The 26,755-nt window shown below is 41.4% G+C and overlaps 1 protein-coding gene across 3 annotated transcripts in view; it reads left to right on the forward strand.

The window, feature by feature from the left end:
• Positions 1-2,131: 2,131 nt before the first annotated feature.
• Positions 2,132-26,755, forward strand: part of plekhh1 (pleckstrin homology domain containing, family H (with MyTH4 domain) member 1) — a 37,321-nt gene continuing 12,697 nt past the window's right edge. For 2 of the 3 annotated variants that reach the window (XR_013937008.1, XM_080513484.1), the window contains exons 1-15: positions 2,132-2,299; positions 7,920-8,097; positions 17,212-17,274; positions 18,136-18,285; positions 18,384-18,467; positions 18,746-18,827; positions 19,014-19,193; positions 19,441-20,195; positions 20,728-20,806; positions 22,623-22,714; positions 23,219-23,366; positions 23,666-23,802; positions 23,898-24,008; positions 24,223-24,309; positions 24,926-25,084. Coding sequence is in view for 2 of the 3 variants with exons in the window: in XM_080513484.1 (XP_080369610.1) it covers positions 7,954-8,097; positions 17,212-17,274; positions 18,136-18,285; positions 18,384-18,467; positions 18,746-18,827; positions 19,014-19,193; positions 19,441-20,195; positions 20,728-20,806; positions 22,623-22,714; positions 23,219-23,366; positions 23,666-23,802; positions 23,898-24,008; positions 24,223-24,309; positions 24,926-25,084 (2,271 nt within the window). In the remaining variant the exon portion in view is untranslated. The remainder of the gene's footprint in view (positions 2,300-7,919; positions 8,098-17,211; positions 17,275-18,135; positions 18,286-18,383; positions 18,468-18,745; positions 18,828-19,013; positions 19,194-19,440; positions 20,196-20,727; positions 20,807-22,622; positions 22,715-23,218; positions 23,367-23,665; positions 23,803-23,897; positions 24,009-24,222; positions 24,310-24,925; positions 25,085-26,755) is intronic. The other variant, XM_080513485.1, reaches the window with a different exon arrangement.

Here is a 26,755-nt window from a genome sequence, read left to right on the forward strand (position 1 = left end):
TCTGTCTCCGTCTCATGTCTTCATTTTGACGCTCCGTCCTCCGGCTCTGACGTGGAAGCTGTAGGGCGTGTCACACCACTGCATGCTTCTTACATTAACAAGCAAACTTACAATGAAATATCCCAAAGCTCCACTTCAGACCGAATTATAATTAGATCTTTGTTTGTTTTGTTATTATACTCAGAGGCTTTAAACCGTTTCACGTCTGCTGAACAGCTTAGTATGTGAGCCCGTGTGAATGAGGAAGCTCAAATAATGTGAATTATTTACTTGGGTGCAACAACTGAAAGGCTCAGACAGACACCATAAAATATTCCAGCTGGAGATGTCTGTGAAAGGAAACCAATCTTCCCACCAGGGCCACAAGCCTGCCTTTCTGATTAGCTCCCGTTTGTTTCCAAATGACACTGCTGATTAAAGCAGCTCCTGCACTGAACTGCATTGGAGAGAATCCTTGAGAGGAAGAAAGTCCAAAACTATGAAAGGGAAATATGAGACTTTGAACACACTTGCATTTTGCTGGTGTGTTCTCAAAACTCTCCTAAATTATCCCTTCACAATTCTTTTACGACCCAGATAATGATTCATTACAGTTGCAAAGCTCCACACGTCGGTTTAACAGCGTTTGATTCCAGTAAAGCCTGGCCTGCAAGCTTTGCCAATAAACAAACTGTAATTAGGCTCCTTAAATCCTAAAAGTTGGACTTTGTGTTCATACATGGTGGTCTTCAGATGCTTCATTGCTAATCAGAGAAGTAGATTTCTCTGAAAGGTTTTGGTCAAGCACTGAGATCCATATGTATCTGTGATTGAGGTTCCTCAATGATGAATCTCAAAACCTTTATGGATCTCATTGAATGTATTCCACAATAACCAAAAACCATCTGAAATATTAATGTTATTAAAGTTCTTTTTCTTTCTTTTTTTTTTAGCATTCCAACAGAATGGCCTCTAAAGATCAGATTTTTCAGTCACAGAAGGCTTGTGTTTTAGTTTACCTTTAGTTGCTTTCTGAATACTCAAACTGTTTAATGGAATGTAATTTCATACAGATATTATTTCTGTATCTCAATACGTTTCCTGGAGTCTCAGTTCAAAGATTTCTCTTCTGGTATTAAAGTGTGTGTGCAGATCAGGTGTCTGCAACCTGCAGCTCTAAAGAAATGATCGTCTTTTTGTGTTGCCTTCACAAAATAAATCTGTTCATGTAATTGCTCATTTCATCAGTTTTTTTTTATAGTCTTTCAATGTGATATGACACTTGAATAAAATATTTATCAGTTTGTCTATATAATAAACATAGAACCATGTACTTGACAAGATTTCATTGTGAGTGAGAAATGTGTAGAAATGACTCCTACTCAACTCTTACGAAGCAAACCGTAAATCGCAGAAAATTGTATTAATCTTGAAGTTACTTTCACTGCGAAGGCTCGTTCACCTGGAAATATTACATTATCATTTATGCAGGTAGTCAAAACAGCTTAGACTGAAAGAGTACTGCAAACTTTTGAAATGGCCTAAACTAAACAAAAAAACAAACAGCTAAACCAGTTGAAGGATGCCCAAATACTCAAAACAGCTAATGGGGGGAAAAAATCCTTAAAGAGGTTAAAATAGCTATTATAATCCAAATGGATAAAGTAGCCAAAACAGATTAAGGACTAAATAAAATTATCTGGATGACTAAGTCAGCTAAAGAACCGAGAGTCTTGAACAAACAAAAACAGTTTTAACCATTTCAAGTGATTAAGCTGTTTTGATTTTATTTTTAATTTCTTTTTTTTGGGGGGGGGGGGGGGTGGAAAGTGATTCAAAAATGTCTCTTTTGGTCATAAAAGTTGCAGAGCTCTGGTATACTGGCTCTGAAAGTGCTCCTGCTTTATACACGTTCTGCTTCTAAAGCTGCATATTTCCAGCAGCTCTGCGTCAGAAACCGTCTCTCCTCTGTGTTTACATCCAGCCAAAGGCAGCCCTAATGCAATATCCTGAGCAGCTCCTGCGCACAAGGGGGGCCAGACTCCTGGAGAAATCTGATCCCGAACTCGGCCCTTTAAAGGAAAATGGGATGAGTCTGTTGAATGGAGTTTCGCTGAAGTCTGCGCTCCAAAGAAAGCGAAGGACGGGCCTGGCGCGCGACATGACAACACCGAGGGGACGCGAGTGAAGGGAGACCGCGGAAAGTCGACTAAGTGAGGGAGGAAGTTATGAGGAAAAACGCGACGGATCACCGGGGAGGGTGTCCGTGACCGGAGAAAGCCGACGGGAAAGTGGGGCTGATAGACAACAGAGTCACAAGGTAAAGTTGCTGTGAGGTGGATCCGCGATAGAGCTTTATCTCTTCACTCACACCTCGTTTCCCCTCCGGCGCTCGCTGCGTTTTTACGCACATGACTGAGGAGTCGGATAGGTTTCACTCACGTTTGGGGACAAAAGACGCCGGTGCAGCTGTGTATTTTCTGAGATGCCTGGTTGAACTTTTTTTTTTTTTTGCTGACTGATGGTTTACGTCTGCTGCTATTCTACTAAACTGCGCGCACACCTGTTCCTTTTGGCATCTTTTTTTTTTTTTATGCGCAAAATATCAACCTCTGTCAACTCTTTGGGGCTTTCCTCTAAACAACTATTAACTCCACACCAACCCTGCATGTGAAGGTCGGAAAAAAGCATAACCATCACTTGCGTTTGCATGGTTTTTTTGAGCTAAGTGAGAGCCACACATCCACTCCCCCCCTTTTTTTGGCCATCTTTTTGCGCATATGGAGAACTCGTAATGGTTTGTTCTGTTTTAGATCAATATGACTTCTGCAGCAGGAGCCATAGCTGTGATTTAACTCTCTCAGGCTGATATATGGCCATGCAATACATATTATGACCCCCACTGTATGGTTAAGCATTTCTGTAGCACCCACTATGACTCGTGTATTTTTCACAGAACTAATCTAGGGCTGCACAATATTGGCTAAACATCGTGATATAACTTGCAATAATTCACTTTTGTACTGCCAAATAACAATGCTCTTTCTCCATCCATGTTGACATGCAGGGCATAGTTGCACAATGCATGGGAATATAATCTTTTGCGGTCTTTTGTGATATTACAAATGTTGTTGTCATGAGATATTTGCAATTTTATCATTCAGCTCTGAATTGAAGCTCTATCCATGCCCTGCAGTGGTGCAATGAAGACTGAAAAATGTGCATACAAGACAGGAGAGTTGCAGAGATGGAGGTTTACACCTCAGTGCAGAGGAATGTCAGGACCTGTATTTAAAGCGGAGACTGATAATGAGTGTGGTCAGTTTGCAGAGGACTGTCATTAACCTGTGCTGAGAGAGAGCTGTAGGTTCGCCGGCTGGCAGAGGTTAGAGGAGAGGATGCGGAGGAAAGAAAGGAGGTGAGGGTGGGAAAATGTCTATAGGAGGATGAAAAGTGCAAGGTGTAGGAGGGGGAGGATGAGACTGATAAATAGGTGGCGATAACGATGAGGTATGTTCATGATAATGAAGATAGACTGAAGACTTTCATAGGCCTCTGCAGCATTTAAAGTGTGACGTTTGAATAATTGTTGAGCTTAAATTGCCCTTTGACTTTGAATTATTGCAAGACTGCTGTATCAAGGTCGGTCAAACTCTGTTAATTCCATTTTAAACAGGTTGTGCAACCTTTCTAAGGTGGAGTGACAGTTTGAAATTCTCATGTGAGCATGGCATATAATCACCGGCAGGAAAATACAAAAACATCTATTAACACACCTGGAATTTTTTGTCCATTCATAAAATCTTCATCCAAGCACATTTTAAATATATGTGCCCTGTTATTCACAGACAGAGCATAAATTGTTTGCATGGATCCTATTTCAAACTGCTCATGTCATAAACATTATTGCAGAGAGAAAACAAAAAACAATATTGAAGCAGTTATCTGAAACTTTTTAGATGACATCCAAGTGTAGACTGACAATAGATTTTTTTTGTCATCCACAATGTTTTTCAGGTGAAGTGAATACTTTCTAGCTTTTAAATGAAGTGAGAACTGAAAAGTTGGCTCCATCTAGTCTGATATTCAAATACAGAACTCTGCCAGCTGTGCCAATGATCATGTCCTGGTGCTAAAGCATTCCCCTTTAGCACTCAGAGACATAAGCTTCTCTGTTTTTTTTTCCATGATCAGGGTCACAGGTTAAGAAATGTGAACCTTCGCTGAAGATTTTCCTTGGGTATTTGTAGGACTATGTCCCAGCTGTAGCCGTAAAGTGGGACCAAAATAGCGAGGCACTAATTTAAACAAAAGTGTGAGGCCTCCTTGACCGGATGGGAGATGACAGAGGTCCCCCCCCCCCCTTTGTTAAACATACGGGGCCGTAGGGGAGGAGATAAGGCAATATTTAACACAGCCACACTTGACTCCTCTTGCTCTCCCAAAATTTATCTCCGTCACCTTTTGTAAACGCGCAGCTCTGCCGAGCCGACACGAATCTGCTGGTGACTGACCCAGATTTACACGCGTGCTCCCGTGCAGTCGGATGGAAGTCTTTTTCATTCAGCGGGGTGGTGGAAGATCCCCGAGAGTGGGGAGGCCTCAGCAGAGACAACAGCAGTGGGGATTGGAAATGTCTGGTGGGGATGATATCACTGAACCACCTAATCACTTACATCACCACAGCTGCACGCTCAGCAGTGTGTCGGTGTGTGTGAGTGTGTGTGTGTGTGTGTGTGTGTGTGTGTGTGTGTGTGCGCACGTGTCTGTTTCCAATCTTCTCCTCTGTGTATCTCCATCTGTGTCTGTCTGCGAGCGCTGGAGAGTTACGACTGGCTGTGGAGTGTGTGTTTTGAATATGAGGTGATTAAAGAGGTTCTCGTCAAAGCAACAACTGACATGAGACTTGTGACATGTGCTCCTCACATCCACTGCAGCGGCATCCACTGTACCCGCAGTGCTTGTCTCGCCCGGGAAATGGCAAAAGGCACAGTTGCAAAACCAAAAGAAACACTGCACTGTCCCATTCAAACAGTTTCATTATGATCCATGATAGCTATTGAGGCGTTGAGTATAAACTCCCCTTGGCGGATATCAAATCTCACCCAGGTTGACGGATACTGCAGTATAACTGTCAATGTAGTGAGTGGAAAGCGGTCGTCTGCAGTGGCAGCCGTAGAAACTATCCTGGTGGGATCGTTGCGGCAGCGTTTCCATTCAGTCGTCCCTCCCAGTGTTTGCTCTGGCCGTGCGAGTTCTTGCAGCTTGATGGAAGTAAGGAAGCGTCTCGTGTCTTTGTGGATGTCTGCAGCCAGGAGAGAACTCTCTGTTCTGGGCTACATCTCTCCCCTGAGCCTCCCTACTTGTCTGTTCTGGGTGGCCCGAGTCTTACCAAATGGGGATCTCGCATGCAAATCCGTGAGAGCTTGTTTTTGATCTCTTACTTTTTTATCTTCCACCTCCCGAATGTTTTCACCAGTGGTTTATGCAGTATAGACACCCAAGGTGACACTGCTGAAGAACATATTCATCTGATCATCTACAACTTAATGGAAAGTTGTCCTGTGCAACTGCTGGAAACCATCTCGCGTGGGACGATGTGCTCATTGCAGAAAGAGAAAATGACTCCAGTTTACACTGTGCTGTGCCATATTACTCCCACACACACACACACATCATGAAAATGACCTCATGCTTGACAGGAGGGTGTTGTGAGGTTGACTTTATCCTCATGCTCTCTGAGGCAGTTGGTAAATAGGAGCTGCGACCTTCAGTAACCTTTGCTCATTTTTCTTCTTCACCCAGCTTAGCAAGTTTAAGGTTCCACTTGTCCATTATGCAGCCGGACTCCCTGGCACAAGTTGGCGGGAGCTTCAACACTTTCCCCCCTCCTGTGCCCGACAAAGTGGAAGTGCAGACGGAATAGATTCAGAGAGAATTAGCACTCGTGTGCCTTTAGCCAGCAAATGCCTTGTTGACACCCAGCTGCTTTAGTTCCTGAAGCAGGGCCTGGGTTCGTCTGTCCAAGCCTGCCGCAGAGGGATCCAGAAGGGTCTTTTTTTTTTTTTTTTTTCCCCAAACTGAATGATCCCACCACTTCCTCACTCTAGTGTGTGGCTTCATTATCTCTTTAAACCCTCAAGTTTGCCCCAGAGAGAAAGAGAGAGAGATGTTGGCAGATGGACCTTGACTGTCCAGCCTGGGTAAAGTTGGCTAGTGAAACCTCCACATACACGACTTCTGTAATTTGTTTGCGAGGCCTGTATTTATGAGCATGCTAATTGTAGGGGACGCCATGGTGCAGTTATAGTTTCTGGACTTTGAACGTCTGCTGTTCTGCTGACGGTGTCTGGCTGAACTTTGAGGCTGTCTGTGTCTACGTCTGAAAAATAAGCCTTTCTAACTTCCCCCAACTTCAGCTGGTTTAATTTGGAGGTGCAATCATTTGGTCAACATTGTTTCACCGTCATCACTGGCTCGCACGAGTTGCGGGCTCAGAGCTGATTGTTACGGCTACTTTTATCTCTAGATAATAGGGCTTTTTTTCTTTTCTTTTTTTTTTAGTTCACACAGTAGGGCTTTAACCTTTGTGAATGGGTATCTTGCCAGAGAAAAATAGCCTTCAGTCAATCCTCCTCAGGTAAAAATAACTTCAGCGCCCCAGTTTCCCACATTCAGCACTGGGCCCATTCATTGTCGCACATTCTTTCCTCCTTTCTTTGTCGGGGCAAGCTGACGGCTCCCCCCCTCCTCTCTGACTGTGATGGGACTGTCATGCAGAAAGACACTATTGTGCCGTGCAGGATCCCGTTTCGCTCCTTCCTTGTAATTAAGAAGGGATTGCATGGGGGAGAGAGAGCAAGGGATTGGGTTAGTAGGTAATTTGGCTAAAAAGCAGAGCGCTGACCTGCTTTGTGGTTGGCAGGCCTGGGAGCCGGCATGCATGAAGCAGCTCTCCCATCGACACAGTGGCTTCCCGCTGAGGTTTTGTTCAGTGTGTGTGGGCATGTGGAGAGACTAGGAAGGGAAGAAAGGAAATAAAACTGCTGTGGCAATCTGTAAAATTGTTATGTGCAGTGCAGATGCCACATTTTAAAGTAGCATGCTACTGTAATGCCAGTTGTTTGGGCAGTGATGGGCTATTGTCTAATTACTACGACGGTATTGCGATGGAATAAAGTTTAAGTGAGCCCGATACTCTTGGTATCATTTTTTGGAGCAGGAACAGTTGTAACTAATCCTCCAGAGCTGTTGTCTGTTAGCTTTACCATTATGGAAAGCTACAGTTGTATCAGTTGCCATTTGACCGAAGTCCTGTTTACTCGAGGCGTAGAATCGTAAAATGCTTGTATTAATCCGTTTCCCCACAGAGCAAAATGACAGATTTTTCACAGGACCTATTAATAGCATTACCTTCCACTGCACCTGGGTTGCATTAGCAATATTAACTTAATATAAGCTCAACGTGTCACAGCAGAACTACAACGACACGGTGACGTGCACATGATTGACACAGACTTACGTTGCCAAACAAGTAACTGTAATCAAGTTCCATGCTTCAATAACCTGCTCAACATTGGGTTTGTGTCACTTCACAACACAGAAAGTGAGAGGAAGTCTTCGAGCTAAAAACGTGTGTCACTGCGGAGTCATCACTACTATTTGCGTTGGCATTTCCTGCATGAATCATGGGAAGCGTGGTCAGCAAGGAGAATTTAAGAGGTGACTTTTTTTTCTCATCTCGTGCAGTAAATGGAAACTAAACGTCCCGAGAAAGTACCATTACGGGATTGTTTGTGTGTTCGGTGTCACATGTGTCTGTCATTACCAGAAGGTTTTTTCTCTAAAGTTAAGGCACTGCTCTCGTCACAGGAAAGATAAAGCGTGAAGACTCAAGATTACAAGTGTAATCTTGACTCAGATTCTCGCTTTCATTCTAGTCTGAATCCGGCGGCGGAGCCCTGAGTCCTCACCATGGCTGACGTGCTGGAGAGCAGCGGGGCAGGAGCCGTTGGAGTGGCCAGTGTGGATTGGCAGAAACGCTGCGTTGCTCTCGAAATGCAGCTGCTGAGGTTCCGGCTCCAGGCCGGGAAAATCCGAGAGCTGCTGGCGGAGAAGGTGAGGAAGAGAAACTTAACACCTTACCTGAATGAGTGAAGATTTAATGCAAAAGCTGCATCTTGTGTTCTCTGTCTTAAAGACTGTCCTATAAGGAGCAGTAAATCAAGTTTTTGGATGCTTTCCACCAACCGTTTTCCATTATCTGTTACAGCTATACAGTAATACTTTTAGGTATTGAAGGTTTGAAGTAACCGATAATGTAATAATGACCTATAATGCCAATAACGTGTTCATATTGGCCATTTTAAACATAATGAAGCCAATAATGTAAGAAAAATGGAAAAAGACAAACCATCATTGAGAGAGAGTTGCATAGTATTTAACGTCAATGAATGATTACGACCACTATGCTATCCGCTACACCTATTTTCTGATATTTTGCCTGCACAAAAACTGCGATTGGAATATTTTATTTGGATGAAATGCCAACTTATTTTGCATCATTGCAATATTGGCCATAGTTGTTAGATTTTCTAAAAACATTTTTTAATACTCTTTAATCATGGAATTGTATTGGAATGTGTAATCATGAAATTTGATCACACTATTATTATCATTTTATTGGCTTTATTACATCTAAAATTGCTAAAACTATTAAATTTTTGGCCATTATTACATTATCAGTTGCTCCATGGTGATCTTTGTGGAATACTTTTTACATTCTATGGTTGCAGTCAACAGCATTTTATGCTCCAAAAAAGTGTTTCTTATACTGTATACCTCATGTCGTCCCTGACACACTCCATAATGTTGGGATCTGTACTCTATAAGGCTGTACCATTCCTCCCAGGACTCCCGATTCATCCTTATCCCTTCAAATAGTACGTAGTATCCTAATCAGACAGCCAGTGTTGTTGGCTATATGATTGGAATTAGTGTAATCTGTTGTGGAGAGAATCTGGAAACAATCAACAGTTTCCTTGTTGAAGTGAACTGGATTTTATGTTTTTTTTGTTCCATTGTGATAAATCCAATAATGTTTAGTGTGTAGATTTCACAGGCAGCATTCCCATAATTGAATGAAATCACAGTAAGTTAATGTGCAGCAGCAGTTTTTCTTTACTTGGGGTATTTCCAGCATGAGGTTTTCACCCTGAATTTGAAATGTGTTACGATGTACAAACAGTTTGTGAGGCACAGCTAAAAAAAGGCCTCGCTAATCTCACAATAAATAACGAGTTTGGGATATAAAAGCAAAAGATGGGTTGTATAAGATCTTGAAAACTCAGCCAAAGTGAGAAATGTTTGATGGAATTAGTTGTTTGAGCTTCGTAGAGTATAAAACCAGGCATTAACATAAAATAACTCCTTATATAAAAACCCCTTCTTTGGTGGAAAGTTTGTTGCTGCAGCTTGTGAAAGTGAAACTGGTGAGTTTGTCATAAAACTAAATAGTGGGTGACAAGCTTAAGGGCCATTTTTAGTAAAGACTGAGGTTGAGCAAAGTTTACAAGAGTTAGTTGGATTTTCAGAAGAGATTTGTCCATCGTGTTGTCCTTGCCTCGCCGAGAGCATCACATTGTTGAGCGGAGGAATCGATATGGCCGTGTCTGTTTGAACCCCAGTGCTAACATGGAAATTCAATTAAAACTTGTCACGCTCCTCTCATCTGCAAATTCAGAAACGCCGCGAGTTATTCCGACCAAATGCTGAGCAGATTATGGCTTCGTCATCTTTGTCTTGTGATCTGCCAATGATTTCTTTTTTTTTTCTTCCCCAAAGTGTCTCATGCATAAGGAAACGATTAAAGCACGTGGATGGGTTAGAACTACAGGTGTGGATGACTGTGTGTTTATGTGTGTGAGTAAAGACAGATGAGATTACTCAGTTTATTTGGTAAACACTCATGGTGTGTCATCAAGAGGCTGGCTCATTTCAGCCAAAATGAATATTTAACATTGAACTCATCACTTCTAGTGCTTCCTCCCGAGTCGAGGGAAATAACCGCGAGCCGCCAGCCAAATGCTTGTAAAATTGTGGCTGTTGTAAAAGCCTGACTGCGAGACACTTTGGAAAGAAATCAACTGTCATCAGAAGATTTGTTTCTATTCTGAAGATTTGCTGGTGTGGAATTGAGAGGAAAGAAGTGAGTTCAGTGGCAGAAATCTGGACCTTTTTTCGGTTGATTTACGTGCTTATTTCTTTTTTGGGCTGCAAACGTGTTGATGCTGCTTTCATTTGTCACAGTGCTTCACTTTCTGCACGGCCTGAGCAGTGGAGTGGTTCATTCAGACAGTCAGCAGGATGTTTACAGTCCAAACATAACCCCGTGGCTGATAAGAGCAGGACGACTGCCTGCTGTGTCTTCTGTCAGGTTGTGTCGGACCGACAGCTCGTCCGCGAGATCGCATGCAGCGCACAAACAGACAAACACAAACACACACGCAGGATGCCAAGTCGGAAGTTGTTAATTGACGCTCCAGTAATCTCACAGAAGGTCATACGGCAGCAAAAAGGATTTTTCTCAACCTGAAAACCTCCACCAGCTTATTATTGTTTTCACCATTCCCACAAAGAGACCACAGTAATAAATATTGGCTGTGTGGCTGGAGGTTAGAGATTTTATTCCTCTGCGGTGCAGACAGTCACTGTTGTCCAAAAACAGAAATGTTTTACATCCGTTAGCCACAACATTACAAAAAGGTTCAAGATCATGTGGCTCAAGATCTTTTTATCTTTTTCTTTTTTTTTTCAAGCAATCAAATGTGTCCGGTAAATGGGCTCAGTGTTTATTGTAATAGCACTCGCAGGCAGAATAAGTAATTCATCAGACCTTTGTAAGCAAATCATGCTTGTGTACAAGACATCAACAGTGAAATATAATATACACTTTGCCGAAAAATTGTGAAAACCTAACTCAGACTTGGTAATATAGTCCAAACTGAGTCCACATGCAATTAACTGACCTTACTATAGTGAAAACAGGCTGAGAATAACATTGGGACCTTACATACATTGCTTTCAACTGATAAATCAAGTTAAGAAATGAAAGCAATGGCTGATAAGTGTGACTTACTTGTTTTAGTGCTGAACTAACTATCAATCGACAGTGCAGGAACCTTCCTTATTTGAAATATTAATATCTTCAACTGGATAAAACCTGTTGTTATGACAGACTGGGAAAGAAGGTCAGGCAGATATTGTGAGAATGCAATGTTTATTTTAGGTTTTTATTAAGTCCAGAGGTCTTTAGACTCGAACAACAAATAAAGGATTTAGCTGCATTTTGCTTTGGCTCATGAATAGTCATGATGGGAAAATATACATAACGCATTACTCTCCGTCTCTGACTTTAACACGCACACACATTGTGTTTCTTTCTGTCCTTTTTTCCACAAACATAAATTAATCTCAAACACACACACACACACACACACACGGTGGAGATAATAATAATGCATAGGTTTTATATAGTGCTTTTCAGGACACTCAAAGATGCTTTACATTGCATTATTCATTCACTCCATACATAGATGATTGTAAACTATGTAGATTAGTAGATCACTCACTAGTTTCTCGATGGACCTGTCGGAATGGGACCTACATGAGATTTATGGATCCTAACTTCAAGCTCATAACCCTAACCCGATGCCTTAACAAGAACGATAAATTGCTTTCTTGTAGTCTACGAGTTAGGGTCCAATCCAGCTGGAGAAAAGTGGACATAGTTTGTTCCAGATCATGTTCTCGTTGATCTCTATTTTAGTATAAATAATTGTCAAATATTTTGTAGCATCAATGTCTAGTCCTACTCCTACACTATGTTCTATGGGCAAATTGCCAAACAGATTTTTGTTTTATATAATTGTAAATGAATTCAGGCATAAAGGGGTTAAGTGGAGGCCTGTGCTGCTGAGTGTGACTTTCTGCACAAGGGGGGTTGCAAAGTAAAAGTGCAGAGTGACTCCCATTCCGTCATGTTATTGCTGTTTGGAAACACTGCTTCAAGCTCTTCATCTCTTCTCTTGCCAAGTTAGGAGTGTTTTACGCATTGACCCACTTTGGTGTGGAAAAACATGGAAAAAAAAGAAGAAAGTTGACGTGGTTGCCTGTGACATGGCGTTTATCTCCACAGGCTGACTGAGTCAGAGAGAGGAGAGCAAAACGGAGATGCCTCATTAGCTTCACAAGGAGTGTAACTGGACAGTTACTTCATGTCAGGGTTGGAGTTTTTACTGTAGACTTTAAAGTGTAATCCATGCAGTTATTCTAAAAAAAAACAACCTAAAAAAAACCCTGAGAATCCTACAAATCCCAAATAGTTGATGAAGGGAAGCGTTAAGATATTGATACATGAAATATAATAAGCAGACATTTTTGTGACCAGCGAGGCAAATCATCAGCATTTCTGGTGTTAAAACCTGAAGACCATTCAACCAATTTGGCATTCACTTCTCTCAAACCTCATACTGCAGCCATCTGAAGGTCTTACATTAACATTTGGGGAAAGTCATGAATATTCAGCCATCAACAATTCATGAAGAATGAAAAATACTGGGGTCCTTTATTGATCAATCGCTGAGAAATTCTTGAGGGCTTGGTTATGATTTCAATCCAGCACTGGAGAATTGAATGCCATGCTTTGGGTCCTTTAATCCGTTTAATCCATTATTTACGGTTGCGACTGCTGGAACTGATCCCAAATGATACCAGATGAAAACATGTACAGACAACCAGTCCTTCTCAGGGAGGATGTACAGATAAACAATCGCTCTCTTGTGAACCACAAACCTAAACCGCATGTCTTTGCATTATGGGAGAAAGCTAAAGTACCAAAGAACTCTCAAATGGTGAGGAAGCATTTTTCTTTTTCCATTGAATTCATTCATATTGTTTGCATCAAGTTAATAATGTGATTAAGCAATTTTTACAATAAATAAAGAGGGGAGTATTGAATGAAAAGCTTACAGAAAGAGCCCTTTTCACATTATTTTGAGCAATATTACATAATATCAAGAACAGAAGTGCACACACTCATTCAGGTATCATCTTTATGGCACTTTTTATTACTATACCATCTATTGTTATCACAACTTGTAGATAGAAAATCCTCACTCAGGTTAGAAGAGGTGCTTTGTGCATCTCAGAAAGCCCACTGTGTTTTAAAAAGTTGTAACAAATGCAAAAAGATTAATGACCATTGATCCACTTCATCAAATAAGATATTTGAAGTCCATCAATTTACATATCAAAACATTACAGAAGTGCCTTTATTTAAAGAGTAAATTTGATCAAAGCTTTGAGGGAATAAAAAGACTCTAGAGCAGATATATTTTCTCATTTAGGTACATTTATTCTTCACAAAGCATAAAGGAGAGGTATATGCTACAATGTCTCAAATAAATGATTCAAGATTAATGTATTAACTATTCAAGAGTCAAAGATAGGATGATTATTTAAAAAAAAAAAAAAAAACTTGAATTACAGCGTGGAGGAAATGAATGGTGCCAGAATATGGAAGAACTTTATTCACAGCCGTTGGCAGAACTGGGTGGCATTCCCATTTCAAAGCTTTTTCTCATTTGGCTAATCAATTACAGGACAAATCAGTTTAGACTCTACTCAAAGCCTCATGTGGCCTTGAGAAGGAACTTTGTGTTTTGACTAATATTGGTTGTGTGAGTCACTGAAAGCAGACGGCAGAAAGGTCAACGGGTTCACACTGGTTGTATATAAGCATGTTTTTATTTTTATTTTTTTACCTTTGTCGGATATTTGTCTGATATTTCAACAGCAGATGTTTGTTTCATATTAAAAGTTTGTGGATTTTTTGGTGAGGTTTTCACTATGAAGGATTGCTGATATTCCTGCTCAACATTCCTCAAATCAAACTCTTCCAGGGTTTTATTTCATTTCTCTCCATCAGGTCCTCCCAGCGTTTGAACGAGGGTGTAAACCATTACTCAGTAATCTAGAGCCACCCCTAAAGACCTTCTCAGTGCAACTGTTGATGATTAGTGTTGAGAAGGAGCTGAAATGCTTTAGTAAATCGATATTTCACATTTAAGTCATGTTCGGTTGTCCTTTCTCTTCGGTTTCTTTCCCTTCAATCCAATGTCTTTGTTCCCAGAGTGGCCTTTCTGTACAAACAAGAGCAGATACTGTTTGCATAAACATTGAGGGGAAATAGAGTGGAAATGCGAGTGTAAAAAAACATCAGATTTAGATAATGGAGCCCCTCCGCTTGAAGTTGTTTGGGATCGGATTTCTGTCAGCTTGTTTGTGGCAACAGAAGAAAACGAGTATTTAGCTGTGACGGATCTTTTAGCCGCCCGGGAAACAAATGAACTGTCGTATCTTGTCTGTGCTTATCTTATCTACGCCTCTCTGGATACTATCATATCTCAGGAATCCACATGACAGAAGACAGCGACGGCAGCCGACCTCCCTGCAGCACGCCGTGCCAAACTGCGTGTGTTGCTGGATCGAAATGCACACAAGTGTATTACTTTGCTCAAAGTGAACTCATTAGAAATGAGTTACGTAATATCTTGAAACTGTTCAGCTCTACTGTTTTCTTGTCAGCTGAAGTTCCTCAAACAGGAGCTCCCTTTGTTGGGGTCTATTTTCAGTCGTGGACTTGGTATGTTGTTGAGTATTTATGGTAGCAGGACATGTTTGTCTGGCCGTCTCCAAATAAACCGCAACGTCTGTGATGCCCTCTGCAACATTGTCATGGTTTGATTGTGTTATTTCTAATAAACAAATCTGCAGGCCTATTAGACGCAGCTTGAAGATGACACGGGCAGTGCTTAATAATCAGCTCAGTTTCTTCTTGGTTATGGCACACTTTTTGAGAAAATAAAGAGATATGACCTGATTTATCCTCGAAGACAAGACTCAAGCTGCTCATATGAAACACGACTCCAGAATTCTCACCAGGAGAAGCTACTGTGTTGCACTGTGGCCTGACAGATGCTGGATAGCCGACATAGTTGTCTTGTGCTTGCTCAGCAATTCACGCTTTAATAGTCAGACTCCACAGAGACAGACAGACAGACATGAAGCTAAAATAACCACTAGTTTACATAGTTTAATATCGCATAGCTTAAAGCAGAATAGCGTCTGTCATCGCACATTTAATTACTCATAAGGAGATGGCAAATTCTCAGAAGCTCTTTAATTTTTTTTATCATTGCAGAAATGGAAAATATTTCATCACAATAAAGAAATGCCTTGATGATAACGTGAGATGCATTTAGTATGATGTGATCTCTTTTTACACGGTTGCAGAAAAGTCTGTCATTGTCTGTCTATAATCAAGTCAATGAGCCAAAACAACGTTTACAATTTCCAAGTTCATCTCAAAGATGACGTCTTGCAATAGGAGTTTACACCATAAGAGGGTGTATTGAGTTTTGGCTTCATCTACGTATGTCAGCAGGCTCAAAGCCCTTTACACTCTTCACTCAGGGTTGGTGATGCTGCCATGTAAGGTTCCTACCGCCAACATTGGGAGCATCTTGTGGTTCAGCGTATTGGCCAAGGACACTTTTGACGTATCGACAGGACGAAATGGGACATCAAACCACAATTTTTATGAATGAAAAATCACCCACTCTGAGCCACAAATGAGCCCCAGCTGTCACTGTTTTCCTTTTTCATCAACTTTGTTTGAATTCAATGACAAATGAATTCTGTGCTGTACCTTCAACAGAGTTATTTCCACATTGTTTATTCTTTAAGGATGTACACAGTAATTGTAAAAAAAAAAACCAACAAATTTCCTCAAGGGTATTAATAAAGTTAGTTAGTTAGTAATAACCTTGGTTACAATCCATTACTCCAAATCAGTCACTACTTTCTGACTTCTAACTCCAAAATAAGATGTGCCAGCTGTTCACTCAGCCTTCTTCTGATCTGAACTTCATGACTTCTGATCTTGAACATTGTGACCTCTGAGGTACTTCACCTAAAGTACCTGCCTGCCTTTCTGATTTTCACTCTGTGAATGGAAGGTAAACACTGTTTGATGACGCTTCGGTGAAGCTTTTGACTCACGGCGAAGGCTTTTGACCTTGAGGTGACGGGTGCGGAGTCAGCCGAGCACTAACCGTCAGCCTCTGCAGATGCACTCTGCCTTTGGTGTGTGTTGATCTGGCTGTGGGGAGGCATTCAAGTGTTGTGAGTGGTGGATTCTGGGAATGAGGGGGTCTTTGTGGAGGTGATGAGAAGGCAGAAAGGAAGGCAGAAAGAGACAAAAGGAAGGGAAACAAAAATGACGATAGGAATTCAAATGCATGTCACAAGCAGAGTGAATCCATTAGTGTGTTTGTTCTCCTTTCAACCGGGTCACTGAACTCCGAAGAAAGGGCATCCTGTGTTGAACTTGCGCGTGTGCAAGCATTTGGGGGTATTTCAGCCTCCAGTGTGTGTGTATGTGTGTGTCCGAGAAAGGCCACTTGTGGATGTGTGCATACTTGCAGGATGGACAGTGGTTGCCTTTGAAAGAATGAGTACGCATGCTTGCACAAAAGATGACGCAAGCTTGTGCACACACACTCACATTCTTCTTCCACTCTGTTGTTTGATCAGCGGGAGCAGCGTCAAAGATGTTCAGGCTCCTCTGAGGGTCTCTTTGCTATTTCTGCAGTGCCTCTCAGCCTTTCTGCTTCAGGTGCAACTCCTTGCTGCACAGTATATGATTTGAATTGTTCTTCATGTGCTTCACCTTCTCTCACTTTGCAACAAGCTGATGTTCAGTCTCTCTACCACTTTTATTGCTGCATTGCTGATGCAGAACGATTCTCATTATTTGAAAATGCTTCCTCTCTACAATAATCTTTTAAATGTTTCCCTGTGGCAGCAATAATTGTGAAGGATTAAGTGTGCCAGCATGCATGTGTAGGTGTGTGTTTGTGTAGGCAGATTTCTATCTTGGTGGTCCAACAGGGGTTTTTGTGGTATTTTATGGGATGTGCGTCGACAGAACCTGTTGTTCTGAGCTGCGATTTAGTTTATTTTTCCCCAACGGCTTACATCTTATGTTGAGAAGTCCTGAGAACTCTTCATATGGCCACCGTTGACCTTCTTTCCATGTCTTTGGCAGCTCATGCAGAGGCGGTTGACTTGTGCCAGAAACCCTGATAACCTGTGTTATTTCTCTTGCAGATGCATGAGTTGGAGCAGAGAGTGATGGAGGCTGATCAGAGGGCTGAAAGTGCTGAGAAACAGGTACAGAGACAGAGACACTTGATAAAGTAATTAAGAATTATTCATCTCTATTATGATTGGATCTTAAGCTGTTATAACAAGAATTATCGTATTTGTACCTTGTTTAGCTGGGTTGGCGCTTTTTAGATGTATCCTGGATTAATAATGCATTTTGACCAATTTTACCATCTATATTTTAAATTTAACTGACTCAGTGAGGTGCTTCTTTAGGCCGACATAATCAAGCTTGTTTATGCAAAAATCCAGGTAATGAATAAACCAAAGATATGTATAAATAAATCCTGTCACATGATTCATTATCCACAACCAACCCTCAGCTTCACACTCCTAGAAACACTATGACTGTAAAAAGACATTTAGCGGATACTCAAAGCTTCCAAATTCCAAACACTTGATTAATCCCTTCAAAGGCCTCACTATATTTTTTTAATATTCAAGAAGCGTGTCCAACATTAAGTAGTGTTTATAAATATGTAAGATTTGGGATCTATTATGTTATTTCACTTGAATTTATTCTTTTCTGTTGGACTTGTATGATACCAAACAAAAGAATTGTGTGGTCTGAGATTTAAAAAGTACATACATGTCCTGCACACTCTGTCTCTTTTGCTGTCTGCTTTTATCGCCAATTTGCTGTCATTACTGGCTGTTCCAGGTGTTTTCTGTAGGTGGTAATTTAACAGTGCCCTTTCTTTAAAAACCAAGAAATACCTGAGGGTTTAGAAAACTTTTTTCTTTTTTTTTTCCTGTCATCCAAAAATCTGTTTTCTTTCTGCCTTTATCTGGTGCCCTCCAAAGCTAAACAAACTTCGCAAAATTGTAACTGGTGCTTTTACTTTTTTTGTTTGTTATATTTTTCAGATCCACGTCATGGAAGAAAAGCTAAAGTCTGCAAACATACAAACCAGCGAATCTGAGAGCTCGTTGCACAGAAAATATCAAGACTTGACCAATCAGGTCCAAGAGAAGGATGCTGTAATAAAGAGATTAGAGACACAGCTGGAAAAACAGGTATGGATTGAGACACAAGGTAAAGAAGCAACATGCCCATTTATGCTCATGTATGTTGGGAAACTAAAATCCACTGAACCTGTTTTCTTTGACTACAGATCTTAGTCAGAGCCCAGGAGGCAAAAATCATCGAGGAGAAAGCTGCCAAGATTAAAGATTGGGTCACCTTTAAGCTTAGAGAGGTAAGCTCAAACTTGTACTGAGATATGACTTCCAAAGCAGGGACCATGTTCTACTGAGAGCAAATACATATAGGAAAAAATAAGTTTTTGAATGAAAATGTGTGCCTTTCACTGCTGTTTGCATGCTTTCATCAAGAAACAGCCATTGGGTTTTCTAATACTGTGAATATAAATGGAAGCCCATAGAACATTGATAAAACACTATGCTTCTTGAATAGTCGCATGGACAGTGCATAAACTTGACATGTGTTTTATGTTTCATGCGTGCCCTCATTCAGATGGAGCAGGAGAACCAGCAGCTGAAAATTGCCAACCTGAAGCAGACAGAACAGATAATAGTATTGCAGGATAAGCTGCAAAGTGAGTACTATCATTGTTCAGGAAATGTCACTTGAAAACTAATTGTTGTTGGACAGGAGTTGACAACTTAGTATACTTAGTATATCTCTTAATAAACAGCAGCACGTCCCATGGTACATTATTATCGCTATCATTTCCCAGAGCTTCAAAAGAGACTGAGTGTCTGCACTTCTCTTTTGTTTGTAGCTCTCCTAGAGAAACCTTCATCCTTTGGATCTCCTGCCACCTCCCCTGTAATGGATACTCACCTCGTGCCCAGCAGCCCTCTGTTTCCGCCCAGCTGCCCCGGCACGCCACCCGCCCAAGACGACAGCTGGAGACAGACAGGTCCACGCGGGGCCACTTCTAATAAGACCCCGCCAACAGGTGCCCTGAATTTGTGTTGTGTTGGCATTAGTTACAGAAAACATTTGAAGCTTGTCCTGGAACTAGAAGGAGGCTGGTTGTTAAACCCCTCCCTGCCATATATCCAGTTTTATTCTATTTACACCTTTTCTACATCGAGTAAATTTCACCCTATGAACTTCTATGTTGCATCATCATATACTAATTGGTGTCGCTCGGCCTGTTTACACTTCCTCAGATGTAATCACATCAAACTCTGTTTCCTCAGATCTTAAATGGACACCTGAGCAGGTCGGTAAAGGGATTTGTTTTGGAGACTTTGCCGCCCACGACGCTCTCTCTCAGAGTCGGAGCAGGGAAGGTCCCTGCAGCCCCGCTTCTGTCGGTGGACCGGAGCTTCCTGCCGGATGCCGAGACAGAGACAACTCGTCCGACGAGCTGAACAGCAAGTTCCGCTCTCAGTGCCTTCATTCGTCCTCGTCCTCTTCATCCTCGTCCTCTGCTTACGAGATGGCCCACGGGCCAAGTTCCCCAGAGTTCCCTATCAGGATAACTCCCAAAAGCCCACTCCTGTCTCGCTCCCCATCCACCAACAACCCTTTCCCAAATTCGCCACATCCCCCGGTGCGCCAGTCAGGCGCCAGCATGACGTTACCGAAGGTACGGACTCCCCTCACACCCAGAGACAGCATCCAGCTGGTGAAGAAGCACTACAGCCAGCCACAGCCCAGCCTGGACAAACTTCACCACCTCAACGTCAACATAGACATCATGACGCCGTCCTCCACCTCCTCCACGCTCAAGAGCACGGGCACCAACACCTCGCCGTTCTCTCAGGTCGTGGAGGAAACAGACATCGACGACGGGCTCCCAGACGGCATGGATGGAGTGGTAGAGGGCCCGGGAGCAGAGGAGCTATCCCGGGATGGCGTCTCCTTTGTGGGCCTCGCAGAGGAGCTGGAGAGACTCGATCCAGAAATCCTCAAGCCTCCAACTCCTCCTTTGCACCGTTTCCCCTCCTGGGTACGAGAGATCTTTTATATAGTCGTGCATGTTTGTATTCGTTTATGGACAGTTTTTGTATTTGCAAAATCTGAGACGTTCGGCAACATATTAGCGTGAATTGTGGAGATGAAATTAAGCGACATGAATAAGGAAGTGAGAGCTTTTGGTATGATTTTGTGGCGTGTGGTGTGACACTAATTAAAAAAAATTGACAAAACCACTTTCCTCTATTAGGAAAACCAAGCTAATTGTTCTGTTTGTAATTGCAATACACTTTAGTATTAATATTTACTCAAGTGTTTGTTTAAAAAACTATTGAATCTGTTAAAAATTTAAAAAAAACCTCGAAGCTCAATTATTGGATTATATCGAGACCACTAGTATAAACAATATTGGTCCGAAAAACTGGATTATGCACTGGCATGCGTGGTTTGGGGATTTTGCGATTACTGTGTAATCCTAATCCCATCTTTACAAAGCATACAAACACTCATATTTATGTTTATTGGGAGGATTTCTTCTTAAGTGATTTTCTGATCCGTTTCTGCAGGAGAGTCGGATTTATGCTGTGGCCAAATCTGGAATGAGAGTGTCTGAGGCCTGTCCTGGAGCCAGGGGCCCCGGACGAGGTGAGTCCCAAACTGCCAGAAGCAAGTCATCAACTCATTCATGCTACAGCAAGACATGAAAGTAATATCCTCTGTGTGTGTGTGTGTGTGTGTGTGTGTGTGTGTGTGTGTGTGTGTGTGTGTGTGTGTGTGTGTGTGTGTGTGTGTGTGTGTGTGTGTGTGTGTGTGTGTGTGTGTGTGTGTGTGTGTGTGTGTGTGTGTGTGTGTGTGTGTGAGAGAGCCTGGGTGGTGCTCCTTGCGGTGTGGGAAATGACTCAGTGCTGTGAAGAGACATGTCGTTCAGCTGATGCTTAAGCTTCTGTGGGGGGGGGGTGAGGTCTGTTTGGATCTGTCAGTGCTGCTTTTGATGTCACTTCCTCTCGCCCGAGGCTGCACACACCTGTGCAGGTGTGGGTTCTTCTTCGGGAGCAACCCCACTCCCCCTCCACCCCCCTCCTTCTTTTCTTAAAGAACCACAGGAAGATGATTGAAGGAGGGGAGAGAAAGAGGAGCGCATGAAGAGGCTGCTTTTTAATCAGCTGCCATGAAAGGACTTGGCCTGGGTGTAATTACTGCTGTGTTTTCTGTCCCGGCATAATCTGTTTTGTCAGGATGCAGACAATAAGATTCGACAGCACTTTTGAGTATTACATTTTATGATTGCCATGCACATGCAGCTGACTGCCAGATCGCTGTTGTGGATTAAGTTGTGGCGTGTTCAGCTTATTTGGCTTCCTTTCTTGTTTTGCCTGGAGGTGAATCTGTTACAGAAAATGAGTGATCAGAGGCAAAAAATAAATACAGTGGAAAGTTTTACCCTTTTCTGGTTTGACTCTTCTTAATGGAGCAGGGATGTATCCACAAGAGTGTTTGAAATTAGGATGAATTTTTCTTGTTTTTGTACTTCTTTCTCATAACTAAAACCATTTTTTACTCTTGAGTAGTTTCACAATACACATATCATTCAATAATCTTTGAAGAGTAGATGCTTAATTGGTAAAGAGTCTCCTCAGAAAGAAACTTGCTGCATAATCTCTACTATTAGATGAAGTTTACACTTTTTTTCTCAAATCAAGCCATGTTAAGGGGATGTCTTTCTTTTCAGAAGCTGCTCGTAGTCAATATTATCTGCTGCGCCAACAATCATGTGGCTACAAGCTCTTACTGTCAAAGGCATTACACTGAAGTCGTGCCCTTTCTATATGTTCAAGTCATGCATGAAATACGCCGAAGGATCATCATTTATAAGTGTTATTGTCCCATCCAGTTAGGTTGAAGCCAGCACTGACGTCCGAAAGGGATTCTATAACAGGAAAGCACATTTAAGTCTGTTTTTTTGAAAATACATATACACAAAGTACAGTATACAAGTATTACACATATGTTACTAATTAATGAAAAGATGTTTTGTTAAGTATAATTTTGTCTTCATCTGTAGTTATTGTTTCTCAGTATGTGCTGCACTGGTTGTTTCTTTAAAGTCGGCACTGTATTTTAAAGTTGAATGATAAAATTTAACTTAATTTTGGTTAATGTCACAGTTTACATAACACTGCAGAATAAACAAACAATGGGCTTTGTTTGCAATTTAAAGTAGGATCCAATTAGGTTTTAAAAATCTGCAGCTCCTACTTTGCATCAGCATTTTATATATGTGAGCCTGTGATTGTATATGCTGAAATGCTGAAAAGTATAAGCTGCTCTGTTTAATACAAAATCAATGCGGTTGCAGTGCATGCATTATGTACACACATTGTCTTTGATTCAGTTTTTCTCATTCATCCATCGTCAGCCTTGGTGTGTATTTATCTCAATTGAAAGCATGCGTGTGTTGCAGGTTCCCAGTTACCCCAGTATCCTGCGGCAGGTCCGTTCTCCCACCTGATCTATAAGAACATCAATGTGCCAGTCTACACCACACTGAAAGGGGTGAGTTACTTAATTTTTGTTTGGGTTTTTTTTTTAGATAAAAACTGTTAATGAAATAACCAACCTAATAATAGATTCTAATGACATTCAGGTACTCAGGAGTTTATGCTAATATACTCATATATAACATTCAATCTGATATATTACCACTGATAATGCTAGTAATGTTTTTGATTGTTTCTGTGTATCACATTATTAAAGCATTGTAATGAATAAAATGAAGTGCGGGAGATTTAAGCAGAGATGCTGCTATTATTTTAATGAGTCATTTCCTCAGCTTGTTCATTTTATCATAAGATCATTTCTGTGTTGTGACTAAAATTCAGATTTTTTGTTTCTTCACTGCCACGGTCCAAAATGTTCAATAACTTCCTCCACCAACATGTAAAAGTCATTGTTCTCATGTAAACACTGTCTGAGCCCTCAGTGAAAATGTTAGCAAATCAGGCCCTATGTGTTTTTCGCACGAGACCAGCTTTCATCTGCCCTGTGTGATGATTTCAGAAAGCCACTCAGATAAGCAGTGTGCCTCTGCCGGACGACGACTCCGGCTCAGAGGATGACAGCAGCTCTCTGGCCAGTTTACGGACCTCCATCCTGAGCCCAGACAGAAAGGGCAGTGTCCCTGGAAGTCCACGTGCTGTCAAGAGGGGTGAGAGTCAAAGATTAGAAAGCAACAATATGGGCAATTTTACCATAATAAATAAAAGATGACTCATAGGTGCATTGCTTAAGTTGTTTTTCCCAGTTTCTTCATAATATTTGAGTAATTCTACTTCAAAGTTAACCATGAAAAAAGCAAAACAAGTTTTTCAGCTGAATCCCATGTGTGTAAGAGTATTTAAATGCATTTTTTTTGTCTCCTTTGACCTTCTGCCAGCCGCTAGTAACAGATGTTAAATGTTTTCTCATCTTGTGCCCTCTTATTCTCTTCATTCATCTGCGTCTCAGGTGTGTCCATGTCCTCAATCAGCTCAGAGAGTGATTATGCCATTCCTCCAGACGCCTACTCTCTGGACAGCGACTACTCTGAACCAGAACATAAAGTCCAGAGGACATCATCTTACTCCTGTGAGAGCACCGGGCCTGTGAGTTTAAGTCTATCGAGTCAAATATAAGAAAAAATGATGCGCTGCGTCAAATAGTAGTGTTCAAGTTATTCCCATGGTGTTTACGTCCATAGGAGATGCTGGAAAAGTCCGGATACTTACTGAAGATGGGCAGTCAGGTGAAAGCTTGGAAGCGCCGTTGGTTCATCCTGAGGAACGGAGAGATCCTCTACTACAAATCTCCCGTGAGTGTGTCTCAGTTTGAGCCAGCCTGTCTTCTTCCTTGTAAGGTTTTTCAGTCAGCACAGAAAACATTGCATGAATATTAAAATTTTTTGTCTATGTGCAGGATGGCTGCAGTTAAAAACCAAAAAAAAAGAAAGAAATCTATTCTGAAGATACTTAATCGTACTATAATTTACTACAGCATTTTTAATTGTTTTTGTTGTGGGTTTTCAGAGCGATGTGATCCGTAAACCTCAGGGTCAGATTGAGCTGAACTCGTCCTGCTGCATCGTACGTGGAGAAGGTGCCCAGACGTTTCAGGTGAGTGGAAAGATGTTGCCTCTTCATTGGAAACCCAATAAAGTCAAACTCAATTTAGTCACGTGACTAAATAAAGCTCATTTTGATCCCAATTGCAGTATTAGTTCTCTTCTCTTACTCCCACAATGCAAACCTCATAAAGACTTCGCAAACAGCAGGGACTTTCATTGATAAATCAAGATTGATGTTTTCTTTGTGATTCCATGGGCTGGATTGGACCTTGGGCCATTTTTGGGCCGCGGGCTGCATGTTTGACACCTTTGCAATAGTTGGATACTTTGTAAGCTACTGCAGAGATTTTAAAGTTTACAAAAAGCTGAAGAGCCACTGGTGTTAAAGATTAAAATTAAATTAAAAAAGGTGGAAAGACAGATGTAGAGCGGGTGCTGGAAGCCTCACTTCCACGCTCAGCATGCTAATCCAGCACAGCGGCACAGTAAAGCTTTATAGCTGCATACCAGAGAAGCAGCTTAGGATGACATCAGGTATAGCGTTGGACTGGAATGTTTTCCTGGCTCTTCAGAAGCTGATTCTGATCTCTTCTGACGTGATGATGCTATCTCGGTCGGCCTGGATTAGCATTTTTCCCATATTTCCTCCCCTTTCGCCTAATCAGTTGATTACAGAGAAAAAGACCTTCTATCTGACCGCTGATTCACCCAACATCCTGGAGGAGTGGATCAGAGTTCTGCAGAACATCCTCAAAGTGCAGGCCAGCAGCCCAGTGAACGTGGAGACGGCCGCCAAGCCCACTGTGAGAGGATGGCTTACAAAGGTGAGAGGTCACAGTTTATTCATTTCTAACTCACAATCAAGTCGTTCCGCATAAAGGCTGGGAGTGTGCTGAATCCTGGCTCTTTTGAGATGTAAATGTAATCATGACTAACACTTACACATTAAAGAACGTGTCGCTTGACTGAAGTACAGAAAGGAAACCTGCAGTGTTACAAAGGATTTTATGTAAGAAGGAGCTGCTTCTACTGGAAATAATGTGCTTCGCTACTACTTAAAGTCTAATCATAACATTTCTGCACTTCAACAAGATAAAATTAGGAGTGCAGTTATAGGATTGGGTTATTTACGGTCATGCTAAAATAAGCCTACTGCTTAATTTCCATCCTATGAACATTAGATGGTTATCGTTTAGGGCTACACAATATGCATATTGCTAAAAACTGACAGAACTATGAATTAATTTTAATTGATGACATTAAATTCTGAGAATAAAAAAAAAAAAAAGTACCTCAAAAATTTAATAATTCACAAAAATGTATTCAATTGATTGAATAATATTGATTGCGTGATAGCCCTAAATCATCATACCCAGTAACAAAAGGTAAAAGCATCAAAATTAAAGAAAAAAGCAAAGAAAGCCAACAAATATTCTACTTCTGAATCATTGCTGTTGCAAAACTGCAGATATATATGTGATTGAAAGAAGAAACGGGACAAGAGAAAGATGTTATTTGGAAACACAAATCTCAAAGAACAACTACATCAACATTATCTTCTCAAGTTCATACCCAAATCCTATCATTGTGTCAATACTCCATGACATTATCTCATATTCTCCAGTGCAGCTCGAACATCAGTTGTGTCAGAAAGCTGTTGGGAAAAATCTTCCCTAACGCCCCCATTACGCCGTGGGTGTGAAACTCATTTCACATCAGGGGCCACATAGAAATCTCAAGGGGTCCTGACCAGTAAAATGAGCGTAATCTCTAAAAACACATCACAGGGAGAATATATTCAGCTTGAGTCCAGGCTTGGGGAGCCGTTCTGTGTGCAGTTTCCATGTGTGATTGGAGTTCGTCTCACATCCCAAAAACACATGCGCGTGAGATGGATTGGTGAGGGTAAATTGGTGGGAGTGTGTCGTCTTTCTCTGGGTCTTTGCTTGTGTATGGACATTACATTCAATATCTTTTGAAATGTTGAAATTTACCAAGAAAAATAGGTGGGATTTCAAAATACCATTAAATGTCAAATGATCACTTCTTTAATTTTTATGTAATTTTGTTATTTGAAATGCAAGAAATGACTTCATCCTTGACATCTGAAGTCTTCGCTGCAACTGTCTTTCTTCCAGCCAACATTGGGAAAAACTGACACTTAAAGAAGATGTGATTTCCAACGATTCTTATTAATGAACAATAAGGGGACAAGCTTTTATGACTACTATCTTTACTTATGACAGTGGCGTTTTAGTAAATAAACCAAATCAGAATTCAATGTTAAGTTCAAAGTTTTCTAAGAGTCTGCTTATCTCGAGCATCATCCTGTCGAGAGTCGGAGAAGTGCTCCTCCGGACTTGAAAACGTTGGTCACGTTCGGACACGGCCAAAAAAAACTGGAGCTGCTGGAATGTTAAAGACGCCCGATCTGCTTTCCTTCCATCTTCTTCCAGTCTTTCTTGGTCTTGTCTGCTGCTGGGGTCCATCTGTCT

This window comes from Blennius ocellaris (genome assembly GCF_963422515.1).
Source record: "Blennius ocellaris genome assembly, chromosome: 17".
NCBI lineage: Eukaryota > Metazoa > Chordata > Actinopteri > Blenniiformes > Blenniidae > Blennius > Blennius ocellaris.